Source organism: Mixophyes fleayi, chromosome 3 (genome assembly GCF_038048845.1).
Source record: "Mixophyes fleayi isolate aMixFle1 chromosome 3, aMixFle1.hap1, whole genome shotgun sequence".
NCBI lineage: Eukaryota > Metazoa > Chordata > Amphibia > Anura > Limnodynastidae > Mixophyes > Mixophyes fleayi.
Genome location: NC_134404.1, coordinates 167,234,476 through 167,260,297, shown reverse-complemented (window position 1 = coordinate 167,260,297; position 25,822 = coordinate 167,234,476). Strand labels below are relative to the sequence as shown.

At 39.2% G+C, this 25,822-nt stretch overlaps 1 protein-coding gene and 1 long non-coding RNA gene across 10 annotated transcripts in view; one reads left to right on the top strand and one right to left on the bottom strand.

Moving 5' to 3' along the window:
- Positions 1-476: 476 nt before the first annotated feature.
- LOC142144185 (uncharacterized) lies at positions 477-1,021 on the bottom strand. The gene is made up of 3 exons (XR_012689669.1): positions 943-1,021; positions 775-855; positions 477-684 (listed from the first exon to the last, which is right to left on the bottom strand). It is a non-coding gene; the product is annotated as an uncharacterized LOC142144185 (long non-coding RNA).
- Positions 1,022-7,286: 6,265 nt separating this feature from the next.
- Positions 7,287-25,822, top strand: part of SYNCRIP (synaptotagmin binding cytoplasmic RNA interacting protein) — a 28,327-nt gene continuing 9,791 nt past the window's right edge. For 4 of the 9 annotated variants that reach the window (XM_075202730.1, XM_075202729.1, XM_075202727.1 and 1 more), the window contains exons 1-7: positions 7,288-7,491; positions 8,740-8,899; positions 13,956-14,074; positions 14,504-14,611; positions 22,176-22,289; positions 22,378-22,554; positions 25,356-25,491. In XM_075202730.1, the coding sequence (XP_075058831.1) occupies positions 7,291-7,491; positions 8,740-8,899; positions 13,956-14,074; positions 14,504-14,611; positions 22,176-22,289; positions 22,378-22,554; positions 25,356-25,491 (1,015 nt within the window). In that variant the 5' untranslated portion in view covers positions 7,288-7,290. Of the gene's footprint in view, positions 7,492-8,739; positions 8,900-12,880; positions 12,934-13,955; positions 14,075-14,503; positions 14,612-22,175; positions 22,290-22,377; positions 22,555-25,355; positions 25,492-25,822 lie in introns of those variants that run through there. The other 5 variants (XM_075202725.1, XM_075202724.1, XM_075202723.1 and 2 more) reach the window with 3 other exon arrangements.

Genomic DNA, 25,822 nt, shown 5'->3' with positions numbered 1-25,822 from the left:
GTCCAATAATCGGCTGAATCAGCCGACATACGACCGCTCGTTCAAAAGTCGGGTCAGTGTGTGCAGTGACATGATGGTCGAAAGTCTGCCCAAATGGACGATTGTCGCCTCATTTGGTTGGTCGAACTGTTTAATATTTTCGTTCCAATCTCGTTTCCACTGTGTAGTGTGTATAAACTTCCGACCGATCCACGACAATCCTCCGATACTTCATCGACCTAGGGGGCGTGTGTATGTAATTTTTTTGATGTCTGTCCCAGTCCCACGTGGTGCGGAATCCGCACATCACTGACTTGTGTTTTGTATCGATATATATTGCACCTGTCTGGCTGCAGACCGTTACACTTGTATACAGCACTTGTGTTATGTTGGCAATCATTTCTCATTTAACCTTTATAACCTATTAAAGTTACATTAACCTTTATTAACTTATAATTGTGAAGTACCCAGAATAAACCACACAGTGTTCATGCAACATTTTTATTGCAGGAAAAAGGTACAAAATTTTTTACACACACAGCTGTCTGAAAGATCCGTATGAGAAGTGAGCGCGCCCAAACCAATCAGAACGCAGAGTACTGCAGAGTATTATTTTTAGTATTTAGTATTTTTAAAGGTGCTACTGGTTTGTGGCAGAACAGGTCTTGATGTCGCTTGGGTTTCTATTCCCTTTGATTTCTTTATCTACGATACAAGGAAATAAAAAAATGTTTACCATTTAACTTCTATATCTGTAATTTATATTCAATGACATAAATACTCTCATTTTCTCACCTTGCACACTGCTTGAGATCAGTTTATAGTTTGGTCCCTGTGACGAAATCGCAATAATAGCGGGCTTAACCTCCATACATTCTGGAAAACAGGCGCCATTTTGGTTATTATAACAGTACAGGTATGTGCCCAAAGCATTTAGCTGTCTACACATGTTCACTGAAATACCTTTGTGTAGAAATTCTTTAGTATATTTTTCTTTTTCAATTTTTTATTATTTGCCAACAGGTGTAACATTAGTGGTATCTAAACAGGCCTTCTCATTCTTCGTTCTGACATAAAAAAATTAGGTTACAAATTAGTTTACATTGCTTTGTGTGACACTAGAATGAAATAAAGTCCTTCTAGCAGGTACACTACATGTGCTACTGGCATTTTTTAATGTCGTTGTCGTCCTGGTCCTGTACTTTGACCATCATCGCCACCTCTCTTGGGCTCATTGGATTTGCTCTTTACTCTTCTTAAGTATCTCCATCCCCCACCTTAACTTTTCCAGCATTATTTGGCCCTTCCAGCACCATCTCTGACTCTGTCTCCATAGCTGCAAACCCCACTGACACCTTCTCCCCAACCTTAACACCCACTGACACTTTCTCACTCGCCATCTTCTGATGCTCCTCGGCGCCAAACAGGTTCCTCTGTCATTTTATACACTCAGACATGGGCGTTCGTTTCTGCTGTGGACCAATCAGCGATGATGCACGCCGAGAATGGAGCATTCCATTACATACGAAGGGATTTTATTATTAGGGAATATTCATTGCATTGCACTTTAGCAGTTAAATGTTTTTCTAAATTTAATGTATATTACTAAACTTCTATTTTATAGAAATGAATGAAGAGACAGTGTTGCCTTCTCTTTTTATGCAGCTTTGGGTGTTGACTATAGCGAAAGCTCTGCCCCTTTATGCTAATGTATTTGGTATCTCGTTACATTTCCCGCAAATGTCGCTGCAGTGTGTACGAAATTAAAATCATTGCTTACGACAACATGGCTGTAAAAAGTCGCTAAAGGGACGTCCGCTCTTCCCTTTATCGTCCTAAACAAGGCTAGTGTGTATGCAGTCCATGGACCGAGCGATCAGACCATCGATCGCAAGTAAAATCGCTTGGCATAAAAAGTTGGTCGAAATTTCTGTAGTGTGTACCTAGCTTTACCAGAGGGTTGTGAGAGACTTAACTAAATTGTCTTTTATTGCCTGATAAATGGCTGCCCTTTGTTTTCCCCCTAATTCAACCAGACTTCCCAAAGCCTCTCTCCGCACTGTGTCTTGCAACCCGAGAGCTTGGGGCAGGTAGAGTGGCTGTTCTCCTTGACGCAGGTACCCAATACGTAATCTAAAACAAGCCTCACCAAGTCCACACCACTGTGGGAACTGGACTGTTTAAAAAAAGGAGCACAGAAGTCCAATGGGTGTTTATTAACTGTGAGATAGCTCTAACTAGGGTTCCTGTTGGGCTGGTTTAGGATTGTGCCAAGGATCGCATCTTCTAGTCTACAAGGACTTTGCTATTCTGTGTGCACGCCAATAACGATTTGGCTTGGTCCCTGTTTGTAGCAGATGAATGCAAAGTGTGGCTCAGTGACCGAGGCAGCTCTCCAATGGAAACGTGATTACAGTTCCTTTTGGGTATGGTACTAGTAGTCAACTTTTCGTTTCCAGCACTAAGGAACGCAGTGTTGCTTCTATTACAGTGTACAGTGCTAGAATTCAAGAGGACCTGAACGGCCTCTTGTTGTGGGAAGTCCTTGTGACTTCACCCTGTTTTATGCGCTGTGATCATCGACCTAGTAACTGAATTACATTACATTGTCCTTAGACCATTCATCTGGATACCTGGCTATCACGGACAAGGAGTGCCGTTTTGTGCCTCCCACTTTAAAATCAACAGTGGTTTAATTGCAACACTATTTTAATAAAAAGTGTGGGGGGGGGGGAAGGAGTCTGGAAAAAATAAATAAAACACAGATACCTGTTAAACATATGGGAGACACTAGACTCCACCCACTTGTAATTGGGAAAGAGGATTTGTTTATCTTTTACATAGCTCAGATTCTATCTTGGTATATTGCCAGTACTTTGGAGGATCTGGGTACCACCAATATCCTTTTTATACAATAGAAACACGTATACTTGGGGCACACCTTTTTCACATGAGGTGATGTTAAATAGCTCTTGGATTTTATCTTACTGTCATTCTTCTACCAGAATACCGATCTTTGTCCTTCTCTCTGAATGAACTCATAAAAACACAAACGGAAAAAACAATAGTGCAATGTTTCAAAAAGACACTGGTATCAATAGTCCAGGAAATTCCCATAAAGTAGTTCTTTATCTTCCACCTTGTGATACAGGAATAAGGTCACCCCAAAACACTCTTGTGCCTAAACACCATCAGACTCCCCAAAAGGTGTATGCTTACAAAACTCCAAAAGATATAGGGCATTTCATGTCATCCACAAATTTCTCCTTAGACTTCAATCATAGGATCAGCTCCACAATGCATGTAGTGAAAGAAATGATAACCAGAATCTGGTGCATTATCTTAAAAAAAAACCACCTTATTTATTACATAAAAAAATCCTGTCCCACAGACAAGATATCAGATAAATAAAAGGTATGTACATCCAAATCTCCAATACAGAAAATGATAATGTAGAAACTCATACCAGATCTCTCAGTGTTACTCGCATATCAAAATCAGTTTAAGATGTAGAACGATCCAGCTGGTATAACGGACCCACTCACACCTATACAGCAAACGCATTTCGACTCAAACAAGTCTTTTACAAGGTAAGGCAACTGCCCTCTGGTACTAATATTTATACTCACTTTTAGAGCGAAAACGGAGGGGTGGTTTCACTCGCAACTCCGTCCGCCGTGAGGACGAGGCTTAAATGGCATGTCCTTACTTCCGATAACTGGAAGTTGAGAAAGAAAAACTTTATCGGCACACCTTCTTTTGCAACAACAGAGGACCTAATAAAGGATCATCCGTCGCTACAAAGTATAACAATTAATGAGAAATGTCCGTATATCTTTAGAACATTCATACTACCATAAAAAACATAATTAGAATGAACAAATACCATTAAAACAATAAAATAAAAAATGAAATAAAAAGACATGTATATGAACATATAGAACAACATGTCCATTTTCTTCACATGTAGAATCTTTCTTCTAAATTTTCTTTATGATCGTCACCAGCTTCACACTTCCACAATATGTTTCAAGTTGAACCAAGGGAACAAGAAACAAATACATAGAACCTTGTCATGATTTCAGTAATAATTCATGTACATATAGCACTAAAGTTACAATATTGATACTAACATAACGATCTTGGTGATACATTCAGACACAGGAGAAGACAGTTCATATAACAAACAAATGGAGGACTCCAAAAGGAGCATGAGAAAAAGGGAAGAGGGCACTCAGTGTGTAGTTTCTGATAATGGATCATATAAACCACTTCAGTTCAAATTCTATATTTAAACCTTTAGGGGTCAGAGTTTTTAATAAAAAAAGATCCTCTTTATTTAAAGATATAAATCACGTGGCTCGTGTGGCATGTAATGAATTGCTCAATATTCAATAAATACCCATTAATCTCTAAACTGGTGGTTTTACTGTTCTTAGATCTTATAGTTTTACAGGCCAAACATATTCCACACCTGTGGAAGCCTATGGCAATACACGAAGATGGTTACCAGAAAAACCTATCTTCGTGTATAGAAAAGCTCCTAATCTTAAGGACAAATTAGTAAGGAGTGCATTACCAGAAGAAATGAGAAAATCAGTAAGAACCATAGGCTTCCACATATGTGGAATATGTTTGGCCTGTAAAACTATACATTATCATTATCATTTTCTGTATTGGAGGTTTGGATGTACATACCTTTTATTTATCCGATATCTTGTCTGTGGGACAGGATTTTTTATGCAATAAATAAGGTGTTTTAAGATAATGCACCAGATTCTGGTTATCATTTCTTTCACTACATGCATTGGAGTTGATCCTGTGATTGAAGTCTAAGGAGAGATTTGTGGATGACATATGAAATGCCCTATATCTTTTGGAGCTTTGTAAGTATACACCTTTTGGGGAGTCTGATGGTGTTTAGGCACAAGAGTGTTTTGGGGTGACCTTATTCCTGTATCACAAGGTGGAAGATAAAGAACTACTTTATGGGAATTTCCTGGACTATTGATACCAGTGTCTTTTTGAAACATATTGCACTATTGTTTTTTACGTTTGTGTTTTTATGAGTCTGGATTCCAGATTATCTGAATTCATTCAGAGAGAAGGACAAAGATCGGTATTCTGGTAGAAGGATGACAATAAGATAAAATCCAAGAGCTATTTAACATCACCTCATATGTGAAAAAGGTGTGCGCCAAGTATACGTGTTTCTATTGTATAAACTGTATTTATTTGTGGAGGGAAGTGGAAGCTCCATCACATGTAACAGGCTGCATACTGAGTGAAGCGCCACTTTTATCAATTATTTCATTTAGTACCACCAATAACCTTACTCACTTCTATCACCCTTAAGGAACAAAAGGAAACAGTAGTTACGCATTAGTGGTGCACAGAAGAACCACTGACTAACGTAAACTTTGCCACATTTGAAATATCCAGATCCATTCTGGTTATTTTAAATGTGACAAGTTTATAAGTTTTAAACAATGGTTCATATTTTGTTTTTTAATTGTTGCTATATAAATGAGGTTATCTGTGCTAGCACCTCCTTGAAGTATTAATGAGCAATACAATAAAAATAAACGCAAGAACAAGAAGTGATCCGTAAATACGTAGAGACATCCCCAGTGTAGTTGGTATTCTCTGTAAATTACTTCCGTCACCCCAAGACCCTCTTTGTTATGCTAGGAGTCATCTTGGATTGAATAAACTGCCTAAAAAAATTGCGATATGAAAACCGGCAGTGGAGGTAGGAAATGAAAACAACTGATAGTACTTGTTAAAAAGCTGGATGTGTCAGGAGTGGATATATTCAGCCAGCTCCCCCCTCTCCCACTCAAGATAACCATATCCTCCCTAGATTGACTGAAATGTAGAGTACATGTTCAAGTGGCTCCTATTCAAAAAACAAATACCTCCTTCCTTTTCTAACTCTTTCCAAATACATCAGGCAGTTTGTGTGACACATTCTGAGTGTGTAGTACACCAGCACAAAGTGCGTAAATGTTGCACTCAAAAATGGTCAGTCCAAATGTTGGCTTCTCAGCTGTATTCCGTCTCTCTTCCAACTAAGACATGGGGGCACATTTATCAATCTTCTCATAAAGTGAAAAATCGTTTTCAATCCTTATCGCATGGATAAGGATTGAACTATTCCTCAAATTTATGAAAAACGCTACACAGAAACAGCAGTTCCGATAAACTGCTGTTTCTGTGATTAAAAAACAAACAAACCTACCACTGCCTCTTCGGAATGCGCTGTCTCCGGATCTCCTCTTCATACATCAATTGCGCATGTGTAGTTCAAAGAACTGCACATGCGCACAAACATCTCCTCCGTCTCTACAGAGAGAGAGAGAGAGAGCGGTGAGTGACAGGGAGGGATCATGTGATCCCTCCACACACGCGCTGTCTAGCTCTGCTCTTCGGAGCAGAGCTGACAGCACTGAAATTTTTATATTATGATAATGTACGCCAACATTAACATGACAAGTTTCCCAAAAAAAAAAACAATTTTTCGGAACTTGTTAAATTGCAGTCACTATACTGTTGTATGGTGACTGCTCGCAAAACGATATTGAATGCAAAGCAGCAGATATCCACGATATCTGCTGCAATGAACCTTTCTTAAATATGCGCAACACTCCAACTTACATTGAAGTTCCGGTAACGGAGTGTAGCTTTGCTAACACTCATTCATAAATATGCCCCATAGGCATGCTGTACCCATTTGAGACCATTCCATAGTGCATCAACTGCAAAAAAAATAACACATTTTTAGCAGGTCTTCTTTACCCATAATATATAAAGCTTGTGGTGGTCATAAATATACCTAGTCTTCAAATGTATCTAAAAGTCTGGACAGTTATAAAACATACCTATTATTTAAGTGGTCATACTTAAAAATATCCTATAGTGCAAGCTGCGAGAAAGGAGACTATTAGTCCCTGGCTAGCGCAACATCATGAAATGTAAGTGATGTAACCACTAACAAAATCCCTGGCTACAATAGAAACAAGATACAGCAAAACAATCAATCGTGAATATACGCGATAACTACTTATTCTAGTTATAAAACCCAAATGTCCAACGTCCTAATATACCCATTTTGCAGTGTCGCCATTGAGCGTGTACACGCCAAGGGGAGAGGTGGTTGCTGCTGCACCACCGGGGTTTCCTGGGCGGCTTCGCAGGGTCGCACGGCCCCTCAGCGGGAGAGGAGTGACAGCCGGACTAGGCAGGGGTAGTCGAGGAAACCCCGGAGATGAATGACACTCGCTCCATTACCAGTGCGCGGTCCCGCGGTAAATGCGCGGGCACGAAGGAGGGGTGGGGACTGGCTGCCAGCGGCGTGAGCTCGGCTCTCTCGGCCGCCATTTTACAACAGCCACACTCCACCGGACAAGAAGCTGCAGCTACTACACGAGTGGCACGTTAGTCCGACACTCTGACACCGGAGAGCAGAGCAGGCAGCCCGGACACAGCCAGTACCCGCCCGGATCGGGACAGGTAAGCTGGCAGCTCTTTGTGCAGTTCCCTGTCACGCTCGTTCAGTGGTTGGAGCCGGCGTCTGTGGAAAATGGATTCCAGTAGGAGCACGTTGGCGGCGACTACCTTCTGTGAGGGGCGGGGAGGCCAGGGTTGAATGAGCCGTGCAACACAATGGTCTGGACTCTCGGCAGACACCCACCCTGTGGACACAGGATTAATGGAGTTCGGAAACCGCGTGGTGTTGCAGGGCCGGCCTAGCATGCTTGGAGGAAGCATGGCGGGTCGTGCAATCCTGCTGAGTGCGCGGATAATGTGTAGTGGCTCCCGGGGGGTCTTGAGGCTGTAGAGGCGGGGGAGGAGCCCTGTCACATGAGTGCCCCGCACTATCTGCCGGGTTGACATTACGCTCGTGCTGTTTTCAATCGGCTTTGCGGTATGAATAACGCCACGCGTGGGCTCATTCCGCGCCCTCACTCCACTAGGCCCAGGGAGAAACACCACATAGGTGAACATCAGCGCTCCTCAGAACCGGTGGCCGGGTGCATCACCCATCGTACTGGAAACACCTTCCATGTCTTTCTGTGGTGCTGGCAGTATGTGCACGGCTGGGCGGCCTCCTGCTGCTACAGGATGAGAGCACGTGTTTGCAGCGGGCGCCCAGCCCGGCCTAGCATCGTCCTGTGGGTGGGGAGAAGGAAGAGGTGCTTTGTTCCCTTAGTGTGTACATCAAAGCCATGCAGGCGGGAATCTGTATTAATCACAGCACATTTACAGTATGATGAGTGTAATATTGGGACATTGTTAATACATGTCACCGCTTGTGTCACTTAAAGGTGCCTACATGGCAAGTACACCACATATTTGTGGTCTCTGATGGTATTAAGAAGTACAGGGTTAAATGTGGGAGCCTAATGTTAACGACGTTTAATTTGGATTGTCATTTATGTCTTAGTACCTCTGATTATAATAAAGTTAGATTAAAACTGTTAATCTTTTACCACTAGTGTTAGTGACCATTAATCATATTCTGCAGTGCAATATGACAGATTTGCAAAACATGACTTGGTAAGCTTTAGAGTAAACTTGTATTGTGATGTTTGCAGTCAGATTTTCACCACAGATCATTAGGATTATGTTCACTGTTAGAAAGTGCATAGCAGTTTCTTTGTGTATAGAAGCTAAAATGTCCCATATTCTTATGCATGCACAATTAGTTGCCAATGCCAGGCATATCGCTTAATTATGACGATTATTGCATTTGTACAGATATCTGGAGATATGGCCGCTGAACATGTAAATGGGAATGGTACAGAAGAGTCCATGGATACTTATGCTGCAGTAGTCCCATCTGAGCATTTGCAGACTTTGCTCGATGCTGGTTTACCACAGAAAGTTGCTGAAAAACTAGATGAAATTTACATTTCAGGTAAGACTTGGTTCTTGCAAAGCACTTCTATTTTGGCTCCATTTTCTTCATTGGATTCTGCCTAAATTAGCAACTTTTTGTGGTTTCCAAAACATGGGAACTGCAGATATAATTTTGGTGTCCTCAACCCCTTCAGTGCTTGAGGTGTCTAAAATGCGTTGCTCTGCAGTGTATCACAGAACTCTCTGTCAGTGAAGGGGTTTGCCATGCAAGGACTAATCAAGATTGGTAGATTTACAATAAACTGATTTTCCACGGTTGTTTTTTTTTGTATCACTTTTATTTAGTTTTCATATTTTGACTTGCCTTATTTCCCCTAAGCATTGTTTGGGGTTTTGTTTTTCTTTCTGCACTCTGCAAAATTGTGTTAAGTAATGTTTTTATAGGCAGCTCTGTCTGTTCTCCACTTCCAACAGAGAAAAAGTGTTCAGGCCAAATAAAGAATATATGCTGTCCTTTTTAGACACCCTTAAGAGTTTGCGAACGCAGTGAATGTGTTTCTTAATGGAACTATATTGTGGGAACTCTTATGTGTGTCTCCAGTACGTTCAAAGGGGACATATACACTGTTCAAAAGGATTGGGATGTCGAAACCTAATCTGAAGAGAACAGTCAGCCATGTGTTGGTATACAGCTGCCATAAGCATGAGAAGGCAACAAACTTTATTCAACCAAAGGGGGAATTGTGGGGTACGTTCTACTACTTCATTATGTACTGCCGAAGGCATTGTCTACTGATGTATTCACTTGTAAGAATTGTCTCTTGACTGAACTATAACACAAGCAGAACGAATACTGGGGTTGACACATAGTGAACAGATTAAGCCTTGATTTTATGTTAATTTTTTTTTTTAAAGGAAAGGTCTGTAATGTGTACAAAATATATGAGAGTACAGTCTGGTTAATTAGTCCATCATAAACTGCTCCCAATAATCTCTGAGAGGCTTTATTATTGCTGGGTTCACCAATAACACTGTGTTTTCTTATGGTGTCTTTCCTAGTGGCATTGAAATGCATGCTTCTACAAGCTTTTTTATGTTACAAAAAACAAAACATGTAAATTGTGGGTAGGGAACCCATTAGTTTCAGTGACTCAATACCCACTAATAATTTGCACTTGCAATCAAGATTTTTTGATGCTTCCTGCTCCATTCCCCCTACCACATGCATTCGCCAAAGACCATGTTTTAATTACAGTCTCTTGATTTGCACAAACGCTGGCGTTTAATGCAATGACAGTTGGTAATGGTCCCCAGAGTACAGTAACATACTGTGCAGCACTTTGAAAAGTCATGGAGGCCGATGCAGAAAAATTACAAAAAAGCAATGGTATGTGGACCAGTTTTCCAAGCAAGAAATCTTTTAATTATCCAAAATTCTAGTAGTCTGTGTATATTGGTGTACCACACTATAGCTAAAACTTTTCTAATTTTTAGTGTACTTGTATTCACTTGTTTATCACCTATCTACAGTTTGCATGTAGGTACAAATAATTTAAGGTACAATTTCCCAGGTGCTTTGAAACTTGTTTTAAGTTATTGTGGGGCAGATTTTGGATTTGCATTTATTTCTCTTTCCACTAAAAGGGCAGAGTGTGTTAGCACATCTTGAAATATCAAAATTTGACCCAAATTGTGCTTTGTGAGTACAAACACCTGTGTAAATCTTAGCTCCCTAATATGTATTTTATATATGTATTAGAAAGCAAATCATATAAGTGCAATACTGTTGTGATTTTTCTGTTTACTCATTGCATTATGTTAATAAAATATAATATCTTTAACATTTTATATTTGCTAGTAGTAATGAAACATTCTACCTAGTAAAATAGTTTACATTAAATACAACATTCATGTCAGGTGTACTAATTGAACATTACGCTTTATATAGGTTATTATAGGACAATATTGTGTACAGCTCTCAAAGCTTTCCTCCACTATTATTGATGCCTGGAAATTGTGTCAGTAAGCTCAGTGCTGTCACAATATGGGTCACCTGTAGTGCTCTGAATACAGTGAGAGGAAATCTGCCGTCTCCAACAACCATGCCTCTGGACTTGCAGCCTGAGAAAGATATTAAGTCAGACATGACTGAAGGGACGACATTGAGACCGCTGGGGTAGGCAGGGAATTATTGCTTAGTGTGGTCAGGAGTTGTGGCTGGCTTAGTTTATAATGGTTGCAATCCCATGAACAGGGCATTACTGGCCAATAATTATTAGGCTGGAGCAAATGTGGTGATTTTTACTTTAATCCTAATCAACTGGTGATATGTAAAATACTCGAGATAATAGTAGAAATTTATCTTCATTTTTTTCATTATTTTTTTTTTTTACTGTCTGCAAACTCGTGAATGCTACTTATCTAAGTCTAAAAGAAATTGGTAGCTTGCATTGAGGTAAATAGCAAGGTACCTAAATATTGGGTATTTCCATCATAATAGGTAGTGTGTGTCCAACCGATCTGTGGGGAAATCTTTTACATTAATATTTGAAGCTTGCTTTATTTTACTCTTAAGGGACAAACTTTTATTTTAGACTTAATGGTACTTTAAAATAGCCCTCGGGGAACATGGTCAGGAGCCTAATTGATTTTCAGTCTTTGTGCTGTTGAGCATCTGCTTACCTGTGGTCTGTATATACCTCTCTTCCTTTTCACCTAGTGTGTACAGGTTCTGTCATGCTAGCTATTTCTGATTTAGATCCTTCCTGTTTATAAAATCCTTGCATGTAGGCACACTTCATATTCTACACACCTACATTAGTAGGAACTTTGAAAGAAAATCTGGTGAAATAAAAGTCTTCAAACTGATGGATCTAACTAGTTTTTCTTCCATTACTGTTCTGTTAGATTTCGTATACCTGTGAGTTTTGTTGTGTTTTCTATAAAGCATTTAGGTATTGGTTCTGTTCACAATGTAGTATAAAAATGTTTCATGCAGTAAACAATAAACACTGACACACTTATTATTCTATGGACTCAAAGGGAAAGTTTAGACCAGCATACCGCAATGCTTTTCTCACACCACATTTCTAATGCCCTGAATTTTGTGTAGGTATGATTTCTGTTCATATGAACAGCAGAGATTTCCAGGCACAACACTTAGAAACTTGATCAGCCTTCATCCTTCAGCCTTGATCATTTGTTTTTGTGAAATATGCATTCCTCTGCTTTTCATAGGAGCAGCAGAAGAAACCAGTCGTCATGATCAGTAATTTGAATGGCTTGATACATAGAAACCATTGTTGCAATACCCACTAATTAGCTTTTTCACTTTTTTTGCTATTTGTGTCAATACATTGGAAAGTCTACAAATTCCACAGACCTATTGGTGTTTTTACATTCATTTTTATTAGGCTTTAGAGTGCATTTAATGCAAAAAGTTGGGTTACCATTTTTCTTAACCCAATGCAACTTAGAATGCAAGTAGGCATGATAATGCTAGAAACTATGGATTCTAGTGACAAACTCATTTACTCGTGTTTTAAATGCATTGTTAACATTTTGTAAAAGGCATTATTAGGTTTGATGCATAATGATAGCACAAATGCAAATCAAAAGCGTTTTTACTTTTACGAGTGACAAAAAGATGCATGTAAAACTCCAATGGGTATGTGGCCTACAGCTTTTGGAATGGATCGCACACCTTAAACCTCAAAGCAATAAATCTGGATGTGTCCATTTGCTATTCAAAGGCCAGTGAAACTCGTTTTTGACATTAATATTATCAAAAGCTGTGTAGTATGGAGTTACAGTAGTGTTTATACAGAATTAAATAAGTCCATCATGCTCACTCTTGTAGCAGATTGCCATGTTAGGAGGCAGGTGCTTTTTATCACAACAGATACAGAATGACTGATAGCTTGGTAGATTTGACTTGTAGAAATGCACTATTGGGATGATTGATTCATATACAACGGCAGGACACAGTAGCTCTAATGACTGCACTCTCAGCTTTTTGACCTGTATCATATCCCATTAGGGCACTGTCCTACAGATGTGGGAGGAGCTTCAACTGACTAATGGAGTGGGGAGGTAATACTTTACTTTTTAACAGAGCTGCAGTGGAATATCAGATAAACATTAAATCGTGTATTTTACCTTTGTGGTATCAGAACATTTCAGTTTTGGTCCTTTAGGAATGAGATGGTTGTTTAGTGTTTTTTTAGTAGTGGTAAAATAGTGTAGTTGATTTTCCAGCTTTTGTTTATTTGTACACTGTATGGTGTGTGTGTGGGGGGGGTGTATTTGTGTTAGAATAAGTGGAGATAATTAATGAAACCACGTGAACAGTTTAGAACCTGAATATGTGACTAGTTGAAAAACCATGGTACTTTAATCTTCAACCTTATTGTATACAAAAGTAAAATAAAACTCCAAATACTCAGCTTCACCTTCAAAACCATATTGGACCTCCTAACACCTGTGCATGTATTTTACAATCACATCATTGTCAATAACTGCCATAATTGATGTGACCTTCTTCAGTTGAATTTAATGTAGTAATGCAATGAATGCATACTTAAACATCACTATTGATATATAGAAGTAATTTAAAAAACATCCTTGACTCTTTAAAGGTCTAGAATTGCAGCTTAGTTAGCATGGGCAGAGCATTCTTTTTTGGGTCATCATAGTAACTAAACTGAAATGCCGGAAGAGCTGCATCTGGAAATCGAACAACCAGTCAGTTTAATTGGTTTGGCTGTTCAGTCACCTTGCTATATTGATTAGGGCTGATGTTTATCTTTTCCTAACTTGATAAATGCATAACTACTTTTATGACGTAAAGTATGGTTCAATATATACACTCGCAAAGTTTTTATACAAGTCACAGAAATCAACTAATATTTGTAAATTCAGTAGGTTGTGCATTATTCCGTTATAATACACAAATGTTCCTAATGAACTCAGAAGAGGTTCTGTCAGAATTAGTCAATTATAAGCAATGACTACAGAGCTTGCTGTCTTTAATGAAATAATTTACAGAAATGTATACATATATTATCACTTGTGTGCTAAAAACAGTGTGTTTGTTACATTAATCTTTCCTGCAGGTTTAGTTGCGCATAGTGATCTAGATGAAAGAGCTATTGAAGCTCTAAAGGAATTCAATGAAGAAGGTGCATTAGCTGTGCTTCAACAGTTTAAGGACAGTGACCTTTCGCATGTACAGGTAATTATTGAATTTTCAGATAAAGTTAATTGTGTTTGCTCTACATACAGTCTGAAATGTACCTGTAAGCCACTTATATGAAATTTGCACCAAGCTACATTGGTGGTCTATTGTTAACTGGTCATATGTGAAATTATTCAGGATTTAGAAAACTGATGTTTTAAAGTGCCATTTGAGACTAAAGCTGAACTGGAGATCTATGTTTCTTTAATATTGGCTAGACATTTTTCCATACCCTCTGGAGTAAGTTAAGTCTTTGGCTTAGTTCAACAGAGAGGGTAAATCAGTCTTTACAAACTATTTTTTGTCTTCTAGAGTTTAAACTCTTATGGAAAAATAATTTAACCTTTAAATGAGCTAAAGCAGGTTTAGTTTCTGTTTGAGATAATTAATTTTACTTGCCTTCTATTTTTATTTTATTTTTTTTAGAATAAAAGTGCCTTTTTATGTGGAGTCATGAAGACCTACAGGCAAAGAGAGAAACAAGGGACCAAAGTTGCAGATTCTAGCAAAGGACCAGATGAGTCCAAAATAAAGGTATGTTTTAAGCTAATATCTAGTTTCTATCAAACTTGTAAACATTCTGAAGATTTCTATGAAAAACAAGGCGTATTGTGATTTGCCTGTTTAGTGACAAAGAAGTGCATATTCATTATCAAATCACGACTGATAGTACCTGGCAAAATGCAGATGACTAATGAAGAATCCATTTTTAAGTTGTTAATGAGGTGTGAGAAAAATGAATATATGTCTATGTATATATAAATATATTACACACACACACACACACTATATGGACAAAAGTATTCGGGCGCTTGACCATTACACCAACAGGGACTGTATTGACATTGTATTAAAAATAGAGATGAGCGCACTCGGATTTCTGAAATCCGAACGTTGCCGATCCGAGACAGATCCGGGTATTCGCGCCAATTGCAAAACTGAAACCGAGGCTCTGAGTCATAATCCCGTTGTCGGATCTCGCGATACTCGGATCCTATAAATTCCCCGCTAGTCGCCGCCATCTTCACTCGGGCATTGATCAGGGTAGAGGGAGGGTGTGTTAGGTGGTCCTCTGTCCTGCTATATCTCGTGCTGTTCAGTTCTGTGCTGTGCTCTGTGTTCTGCTCAGTCCAGTGGTGCTGTGTCCTGTGCTCTGTCCTTCTAAGGGCATTGTTATTTCCCCATTATTCCCAAATTATAAAAAATTTAAAAAAAAGTAATTTAAAAAAAAAAAAAAAAAATATCCCAAAACAATCCTGCACTATAAGTCCATTGGTACTGCTATATTACAAAGTTCACTCATTCTGCAGTATAAGTCCAGTGGTACTGCTGTATAACTCCAGTCCAGTGGTACTCTCCTGTGCCGCATATAATTTTTAAAGGCTTTGCCGAGTGTGTGTGGCTTCGGGGTACACTCTCTTGTGCTACATATAATGCAGAACAAAAATTTGGAGGATAAAGTAGGGAAAGATCAAGACCCACTTCCTCCTAATGCTGAAGCTGCTGCCACTAGTCATGACATAGACGATGAAATGCCATCAACGTCGTCTGGCAAGCCCGATGCCCAATCTCCTAGTACAAGGCATGTAAAATCCAAAAAGCCCAAGTTCAGTAAAAGTAGCAAAAAGAGAAACTTAAAATCGTCTGAGGAGAAACGTAAAGTTGCCAATATGCCATTTACGACACGCAGTGGCAAGGAACGGATTAGGCCCTGGCCCGTGTTCATGACTAGTGGTTCAGCTTCACCCAAGGAACTAAGCCCCCCCCCCCCCTACAAAAAATTTAAGAGCGTTATGCTGTCAGCAACAACACAGCAAACAACTCTGCCTTCTAAAGAGAAATTATCACAAATCCCCAAGGCGAGTCCAAGGGTGTTGGTGGTTGCGAAGCCTGACCTTCCCGTCACTGTACGGGAAGAGGTGGCTCCTTCCACCATTTGCAGCACGCCCTCTGCATATGCTGGAAGGATCACCCACAGTCCAGTTACAGATTTGGCTAATGAAGGTGTAAATGTTGTACATAGGGAGGAGGATATTGATGTAGCTGGCGCTGAGGAGGCAGTTGATGATTATGATGCAGACAGATACCAAAATGCCTTTCTCAATTTCTATTTATATTCTAGATTATATAACGGCTGAATAGTTTTCTATTTTACTCCTAGTGAAGAGGGGATCTGATGCAGACAGATACCAAACTGCCTTTGTCCATTTCTTTGTATATTTGAATTTCTAGTTCTACAGTCTATGCAGGCTGCTTTTTTTATATTCAACTACAAGTGGGGGGCGGGGGCGGGGGGGGGCATAGATAGCCACCAAAGTAACGTGGTCCATTTAATTTCACTTTCTAGATTCACAGTCTGTGCAGCCTGCTTTTTTTTATCTTCAAAGTATTTACAAGCCTTGCAATCTAAATTAACAAGAGGTAGTGACATGCTAGAACTCCACCCTCTATATGCTGCAGAGGATGGAGGAGCATCAAAAGGCCATTCAAGCCTACGCAGCCACCTACGACATAGGAAAATGAGTGGGGATGCGCCTGAGTCAAGCGCACTGAAGACTGATTTCCGTGTTGTGCAAGGTTCTGCAGCCATTTGAACTTGCCACACGAGAAGTCAGTTCCGACACTGCCAGCTTGAGTCAGGTGATACCCCTGATCAGGCTGTTGCAGAAGCAGCTGGAGAAAGTGAGGGAGGAGCTGGTACACCATTGCGATTCCACCAAGCATGTAGCTCTTGTGGATGAAGCCCTTCGTACGCTTTGCCAGGATCCGAGGGTGGTCAGTCTTTTAAAGTCAGAGGAATACATTCTGGCCACTGTTCTCGATCCTCTGTTTAAAGCGTATGTTGTGTCTCTGTTTCCGGCGGACACAAGTCTACAGGAGTGCAAAGACCTGCTGGTCAGGAGATTGTCCTCTGAAGAGGACCGTGACATGCCACCAGCTCCACCTTCATTTTAATCACTGTTTGTGCAGTTCCAAAAAAGAGGAACTGCCATTTCTATTGCTACCTTCTTTCTTTCTGTATTTCCTGTGTCCTGTGGTCTGTTCTGCTAAGGGCATTGTTATTTCCAAGTTATCCAAAAGTTCTAAAAAAAACAAATTTAAATTTATAAAAAATTAATTTAAAAAAAAATAATTGGAAAAAAATATTACAAAATGTTAAAAAAATCTAGCTTGTACTGCTATTTAAAAGTCTAACTACGATCATTCACTGTTGCTGTACCCAAAAATAATAGGTACTGCTATTAAAGTACAGTCCAGTGGTACTCTCCTGTGCCGCAGATAATTTGTAAAAGCTTTGCCGAGTGTGTGTAGTTATGTATCACAGGTTTTAAGAAGAGGCACAACACTGACAACCTGTTAGAGAAACTGAGGGAAACAATCTCTCTGTGGCTCACCCCACTTAGACTCTCCTGGGGATTCGAATAACTGCCATTTCTAGTACTACCTTCTTTCTTTCTATATTAAAAAAAAAACAAAAACCTGTCATTTCTATTACTACGTTAATTATTTGTGCAGTCACAAAAAAGAGGAACTGCGCCCTTAACTGCTATGTTGGTTTTAGACGTCCATCCGGTGTCCGCCATCTGTGCACTGGAATTCAGACCAGTTGAGGGTTTTATTATTATATTGCCAAATTGGGTACCGGGGCCACTCCACTACGCAGTTCAAATACTTTTTTGGTGGAATTCAGAACAATTGAGGGTGATATATTGTGGCCCCGGTTTCAAATTGGGTATCGGGGCCACTCCACTACGCAGTCCAGATACTTTTTTGGTGGAATTGAGACCAGTTGAGGGTGATATATTGTGGCCCCGGTACCAAATTGGGTACCGGGACCACTGCGCTATGCAGTCCAGAAAGCTACCTCGGTGAAACGTTTTGGACTATTGTGAGGTGTGAGGGTGTTCAGAATAGACTGGAAATTAGTGGAAATGATTGTTATTGAATGTTATTGAGGTTAATAATAGCGTAGGAGTGAAAATAAGCCCAAAAACTTGATTTTGGAACTTTTTATGCTTTTTTTCAAAATAAATCCGAATCCAAAACCTTTCGACAGGTGTTTTGCGAAACAAATCCGAACCCAAAACACGAGAGACCAAAAGTGGCCGGTGCACATCCCTAATTAAAAACACATGTACTTTAATATGGAGATTGTACCCTTTTTGCATCAATAACAGCTTCCACTCTTCTTGGAAGGCTCTCTACAGGATGTTGGACTGTTTCTATGGGAATTTGTGCCCATTCATGCTGTGGAGCATTTATGAGGTCAGGCACTGATGTTAGACGAGAAGGCCTGGCTCGCAATCCCTATTGCAGTTCATCCCAAAGGTGTTCAATGGGGCTGAGATCTGGGTTCTGTGTGGGCCAATCAAATTCTTCCACACCGAACTCATCAAACCATGTCTTGGTAATCCTTGCTTTGTGCACTGGGGCACAGTCATGTTGGAATAGAAAGGGGCCTTCGTCAAACTGTTGCCACAAAGTTGGGAGCAAAGAATTGTCCAAAATGTATGCTGAAGCATTAAGACTGCCCTTCCTTGGATGGGCAAACCCTGAAAAACAGCCCCATATCATTCCTTCTCCACCAAACTTCACAGTTGGCATAATGCAGTTGGGCAGGTAAAGTTCTCCTGGCATCCACCAAACCCAGATTCGCCCATCTGACTGCAGAAATAGTTTTTGTGCTTACATTTATGCCAGTGGAAGTTCGTAACTCTACAGTTATGGAATCAGCAGAGCGTTGGCAACTTTTATGCGCCATAGCAGTCATGGCACCCGCTCTGTGATTTTATGTGGTCTTCCATTTCGTGACTGAGTTGCTGTTGATCTGAAACGCTTCCACTTTCTAGTAATTTAACTTGCATTTGACTGTGGAATATCCAGCAGGGATGAAATTTCAAGAACCGTCTTATTGCAAAGGCAGCACCTTATCACAGGACCACACTTGAACTCTCAGCTCTTTAGAACGACCCATTATGTATCACAAATGTTTGCAAATGGGGACTGTGTGACTAGGTGCATTATCTTATACACCTCTGGTAACAGTTCTGATCGAAAAACCTCAATTCAATAATTAACAGGTGTGGCCAAATACTTTTGTCCGTATATAGTGTGTGTAGATCATGACTTACAAGCCAGGGAAGCACTAAATTTTATCACGTAATATAAATTCAGAGCTTGTATGATTTGGCTAGTTAGTCCAGAATAACTGAAATGCTCTTGTTTAGACTGCAGATTTGTGCATTCATAAACTGGGGTCTTACCAACTATGTTACAGGAAATAACTTTGTTTGGTTTTTTTTTGAGCTTTTTGTCCTGTTTCAATCACTTTAAGCATGAACTTTCACTCTAGCTGTTTGTTGTGGACACAGGAAGGAATACTTTGCTAATTTAACTAACAAAGCTGCAATAGAAGGTCTGGACAAAATTGAACATTGCATTTTTTTTGTCGTGCCATCCAATAACCTTTTGACTCTGGGAGTTCCAAAGTAACCATTTTGCCCTTTAATTGGTTGTACCTGGTTGAAACCAAATCTATGCCCCCAGGGCTGTGAGCCAGCAGTGCTGACCACTATGCCACCGTAAAAATAAATGAAAGCATGGCCATTCTCTAATAAGCCTAATATCCTTGTCAGGGTTGTTTTCTTGTTGGGTTCTTTTCCACTAGCCCATTAAACTGACTTTCTCACGCTATTCTCTTCATAGTAGAGTATGATGCACATTAGCTTTTACAATATAATATGAAAGCCAGAATAATAATTCCTAAGACTTGCAAATAGGAACCAATAATTTTGAATTGTTTTGCTTTTGTCCATACGAGATGTTTTCTTTGCCACCAGGCACCGGTTTTTACTCATTATTCAAAACATGGCACAGGTCGTACAAACAAAATACATTTCTAGAAATCTCCTAAATCCTGTTTATTATTTGTTATATCCTTTTGTGATGAGATATATTTTCAAACCTTGTAAAAAAGCACTTCATACTGTGCTCTCTTCTATGCAAATGCATGAAAACACTTAGGTTAAGCCACTAGTAAGTTAATTAACACTTTTATGCAGTCAACTTGGGTTAATCGCCCTCTTGTTGATATTGCTTGGCAAAGGCAGTGAAATCACAGATTACGACTTACATGACTTCTATCCTGCTGCTCCCATGTATGAAATTCCCTCCCACAGCCTAGAAATTTTTAGACAATCTAAAAACCCATCTCTTTTATTTTTTTCTTTCTTTCATAAAGCTCACCTTATTCCTGATGATACTATTCACACTAATATACCTTCACAGCTGTCTCAATCTCCACTCTAAGCTACACTTGCTTATCTTGTTCCAACTGTGCCCTCTTACACTTAGAATGTAAGTTCTTTGAGTAGGGTCCTCCATACCCTTTTGTCTTCATGTCTGCATTTATTTTGTCTGCCTTGTCTGTCCTTGTTTTCCCTACTGTAAGGTGCTGCTGAGCACTGGCTTCTTTGAAATCTACAATAACAATAATAATTCCCTAATGGATCTAAACTAATTTAATAAACCAATCTGTCATTTCAATAATGAAACGACAGTTTGCTGTAGGGATTATTGTGGGGATTATTATTGATATTTTTTTTTTGACTGGGTGAATACAGTAATAGATCAAGGAGGAGCTGTAGATATAGCTTATCTAGATTTTAGTTTTGACACTGTCCCACATCGCAAACTGTTAAATAAACTTGAAAGGTTGGGGTTGGATTCAAAGAGGGTGGAATGGATAAGATCTTTTTTGCAGGATAGAAAACAGAGCTTTATAGTAATTGGAGTACATTCACAGGACGGAAAGGTTGCCAGTGGAGTACCCCAAGGATCTGTACTTAGACCAGTGCTTTTTAATATCCTTATTGGAAACATTGCAAATTGTATTGAAGGGAAAGTATGGCTTTTTGCAGATGACTCAAAGATACGCAACAGGATAGGCACACCAGGAGGGGTAAAACAAATTGATGATCTAGGTAGACTAGTGCAATGGTCAAGAGAGTGGCAGCTACAGTTTAATGCCACAAAATGCAAAATCATGCACTTAGGTCTCAAAAACCCAAAGGCTCTAAGGGGCATATTCAATTGTCGGTGGGATTGCCGAAAATCCAGCGGTCCGCGCACGATTACTGTTATTACGGTAATCGTGCGTGGGAAAACCCGTTAATACGGTAATTTACTCGCTGGATTTCAGCGAGAGATTACCGTATTAGTTTTTCCGCGCTTGAACCCGCTGACAATTGAATACCCCCCTAAATATAGTATTCATGGCACTATAATGGAAACTACTGAGGAGAGAAGGGATCTATGGGTCACTATTTCAGGTGGAAGGCAGGTAAGCAATGCAACAAAGCAATGAGGAAGGCAAGTCAGATGCTTTGTTGCATAGGGCGAGGAATCAGTAGCAGAAAGATAGAAGTAATAATGCCACTGTATAGGTTATTGGTACGGCCTCATTTAGAATACTGTGTTCAATTCTGGAGGCCATATCTGCAGAAGGCTATAAATACATTAGAAACTGTACAAAGAAGGGCAACTAAAATGGTACATCGCCTTCAGCACAAAACTTACTCGGAAAGAGTAAAAGAACTTAATATGTATAGTTTGGAGCAGAGAAGAGAAAGGAGGGACATGATAGAAACTTTTCAATATGTCAAGGGTTTAAACAAAGTACATGAGGGAAACATTCTTCAAAGGAAGAGAAGTACTAGAACACGAGGACATACACCGAAACTGGAGAGAAGTAGGTTCAGAGGAAATTTGAGAAAAAACTACTTCACAGAAGGGTAGTGGATAAGTGGAATAGCCTCCCATCAGATGTGGTAGAGTCTAATACAGTAGAGCAGTTTAAATATGCTTAGGATAGACATAAGAATATCCTTATAAAGAATAAGTTATTAAATAAGGTTACCATAGGTTAATAAAACAATGGGCAAGCGTTTCTTATCTGCCTTCAATTTCTATGTTGCTATGATTAGGTCTTGATGGGTTGATTGCAGGTCTCCAGCTTGAATACCACTGAAGGTAGAAACGCCTAGTAAACCTGTTTTTTTTTTTTTTTTTTGTTTTTTTTTTTTAACATTCATTTTAGGCCCTTCTAGAAAGAACAGGATATACTTTAGATGTGACAACTGGTCAAAGAAAATACGGTGGTCCACCTCCTGCCACAATCCACTCTGCACAGCAGCCCTCTGTTGGCACAGAGGTAAAAAAAAACAAAACATCCTTTTATATTTTTTTTTTTTTTTTTTTTTTCCGTTTTCCCTATCTTATCCAGTATTACTTTCTTTTAGATATTTGTGGGCAAGATCCCTAGAGACCTGTTTGAAGATGAGCTTGTTCCATTATTTGAAAAGGCTGGATCAATTTGGGATCTCCGTTTAATGATGGATCCTTTAACTGGTTTAAATAGGGGCTATGCTTTTGTTACATTTTGTACGAAAGAGGCTGCCCAGGAGGCTGTCAAGTTGGTAAGTGTTGTATTCCATTGATATTTAACAAGGTGCATAAAAGTTCTGTGGGGTTTTATTTTTTGTTTAAGTTTGTTACATGATATAAATTGTAGTACAGATTGTGTGTCAATTGACACTGAGGGGTATATTTACTAAACCGGGTTTGAAAAAGCAGAGGTGTTGCCTATAGCAACCAATCAGATTCTTGCTGTCCATTTTGTAGAATGTACTAAATAAACGATGACTAGAAGCTTTTGGCAACATCTCCACTTTTTCAAACCTGCAGTTTAGTAAATATACCTGCCAGTGTTCTTTCCTAACACTGCATTTTGATACAAAACTGCACTCAGTCATAGCAAACAGTCAGCATTTATCTGTTTAGAGCAAGTTAGATATTGAAAGCATATGTCTGGTTGTTGTGGCTTAGTAAAAACTAACCAAATTGAGTTCTTTGCTAATAAGGTATCGTCCACCAGGGCTGGAATCCCAACAGTGCCGCCAAATGTGTGTCCAAGCATGTGAATGTGGGCTGTATTGCCGCTTGACCACCGTCTATGTAGAAGACGTTGCAATTACCGTAAAGTTTTGTCCCATTTCCAGGTATCTGGACCAAACAAACCTTGAATAGGTTGTGTTGATGTAATTGGTCCAGTATATGTCAAAATAGTACACTTTTTACAGACAGACATTTGTCCTTGACCACTGAAGGAAGCATTTGACAGATGTCTTTAAAAAAAAAAAAAAACCCTTCTCTAGACCCAGATTGTTTCACTATCTACAGCCTGGTATCATCCAGATCGTCTATTTCTAGGGAAGGTTATTGAGAAAGTGGTTGCAACTCAATTGGAAAACCTGTCAACCCATGATGTTTATGTTCCTTTCCAGTCAGGGTTCAGGAGACAACATAACTGAAATGGCTCTGGTACGTGTGCTTAAAGATCTTCTGATGGCACGAGACCTTTTATTCCAATCTTAATTCTCATGGACCTCTCGGCAACATGTGTTACCCTGGGATTCTAATAGTGCCTGAAGAATTTATGTGGAGTAAATGGCACTATCCTTAGTTGGTTCAATTCGTTTCTCACTGGTAGGCCACAGAGAGTGCATTAGGACTGTACTCATCTGTACCAGTGTCCCTGTTATGTGTTTTTGACAGGGATCTATCCATCTCCTATACTTTTTGCAGTATACATGCTACCTCTGTGTGTGAGGTGAAATAATCAGACATCCTAGCTTGGACTACGAATGCAATACAGACCATACTCATTCTACCTGTCCTTTGCTCTGGATACTAAGATCCTAATACTAATCCTAAATGGCTGTTTAGCGGAGCTCCAGGAGTGGACGAGTGTCCGTTTGCTGAGATTGAAACCTGATAATACAGAGGTTCTTATTATAGGAGCTAAACATCAAATATCAACAAGCTGGTCTTAAGCTTAGAGAGTTCAGTCTCAAAACTCTGATCATGTGCAGAATGTTGGTGATGTACTTCATTGTTCTTTTAACTTTAAACATCAGGTTTCAGCCATGATCAAATCTCCATTATTTCATCTTAAGAACATAGTCTGAATCAAGCATTTTTTTTTCACTCCGAAGATCTTTCTATACTCGTACATATATTTTTAGCCAAATGCTTGGTACTACTGCAGTGCACTCCACCTCTCTCCCAGAAAAAGAACTGCACAAACTACAGCAGCCAGGCTGTTAACTATCCAGCTGCCATTTCCTTTACTGACTGCCTGTTTCAAGACTATCTTATTGTCATTCAAAGCCTCACACAAACAGGGTCCTGGGTAGTTGAAGCAGCTTTTGATTTCCTATACTCTCTCTTGCTCACTTCATTTTACAAATGAAGGACTACTAAGAATACCTAGAATGTCTCCTACTTAATTTGGGCCTCAAACTTTTAGATTTGCAGCTACTACTCAATCAAACTTGATGCCTCGTACAGTCTGAGAGAGGCCTCCTCCCTAGAAATCTTCAAATACTAACAGAAGTCTTGCCTGTTTACTTATGTATTTAGTTAATGCCTTAATTTTCTGCAAAAAAAAACCAAAACATGCATAGATAGCTCTCTTCTCTATTGTTAATCCTAATATGTTTATTTTGTGTTATGTGGTTTTTAGCATGCAAATCAAAGTGCTTTGAGTCCTATTGGGAGAAAAAGGGCTTAACATATAAATTAATATCATTCTGTTTGTTTGCAGGCTCCTTAAGTCATGGTCTTACAACCTAGTGATTTTGTTGCTAAAATAAATGCAGCTTTTAACCTGCATTTCCCTGCCCATTATGAGCTATGTAGATTCATGTCACTCTGCATTTCTCTAGTTTAAAATCTCTTGTAGGAAATAATTTTCTATACATTATAGGAAAGCATATAGATATTTTTTTATTTTTGTTGCCATGTACAAATTATTTTCTTGTGTTTAGCACCTAAACGGAAATGCCTGATATTTGTTGCTACCACTTGCTCTGTTTTCTTCTCGCTATTCTTTGGGTAATTGAAATTGCCAGAGAACATGGATTATAATAGGAAAGGGAGTAGTAAAAGATTGGGAGGTTACAGTGGTAAACATTTCATCTTTAGCAGTAAAGGGAACATAGACAGTGGGTTATATGTTTCACCCCTTGGAGGCAGGGCACTGGAAAACTAGAACTGAGCACCTCCTTCCTAAGAAATTTCTGCCAGGAATAGTATTTAACAAAATAATTGCTTTATAATGCATGTTTTGGCCTGTGCTAACTAAACATGAATGACCATTTCAATTTAGTCTCCATAATTATCAAAATTTTAAATGTACATTTATTTATTTTTATAGTACAATAACCATGAGATTCGATCAGGAAAACATATTGGTGTATGCATCTCTGTTGCCAATAATAGACTTTTTGTTGGGTCTATTCCAAAAAGTAAAACAAAGGAACAAATTGTTGAAGAATTTAGCAAAGTTACAGGTAAGTTTTAAATTCATGTTCATCAGAATGTACTGTACTCTTTTCACAATTATACACAGCAGTATAATAACTATACATGCATTGTCAGAGCTAAACATATTTTCACGTTCTTGTTAAAGGTACCAATTTTTAGTGCATATACTTTCTCTTCCATAGAGCATTTCATGATTTTTATTTATTTTTTATTTTTCTTGGCACTAGCATGAGTTTAACATTCATGTAATCTTCTAACCATGTTTTATAAAGTGTGTACCATTACAAAGAGTAAGCATTCATTGTGCACGTGTACCCCTCTGTCCTGTCTGTTCAGTATCCATGTTTCATTAAGCTA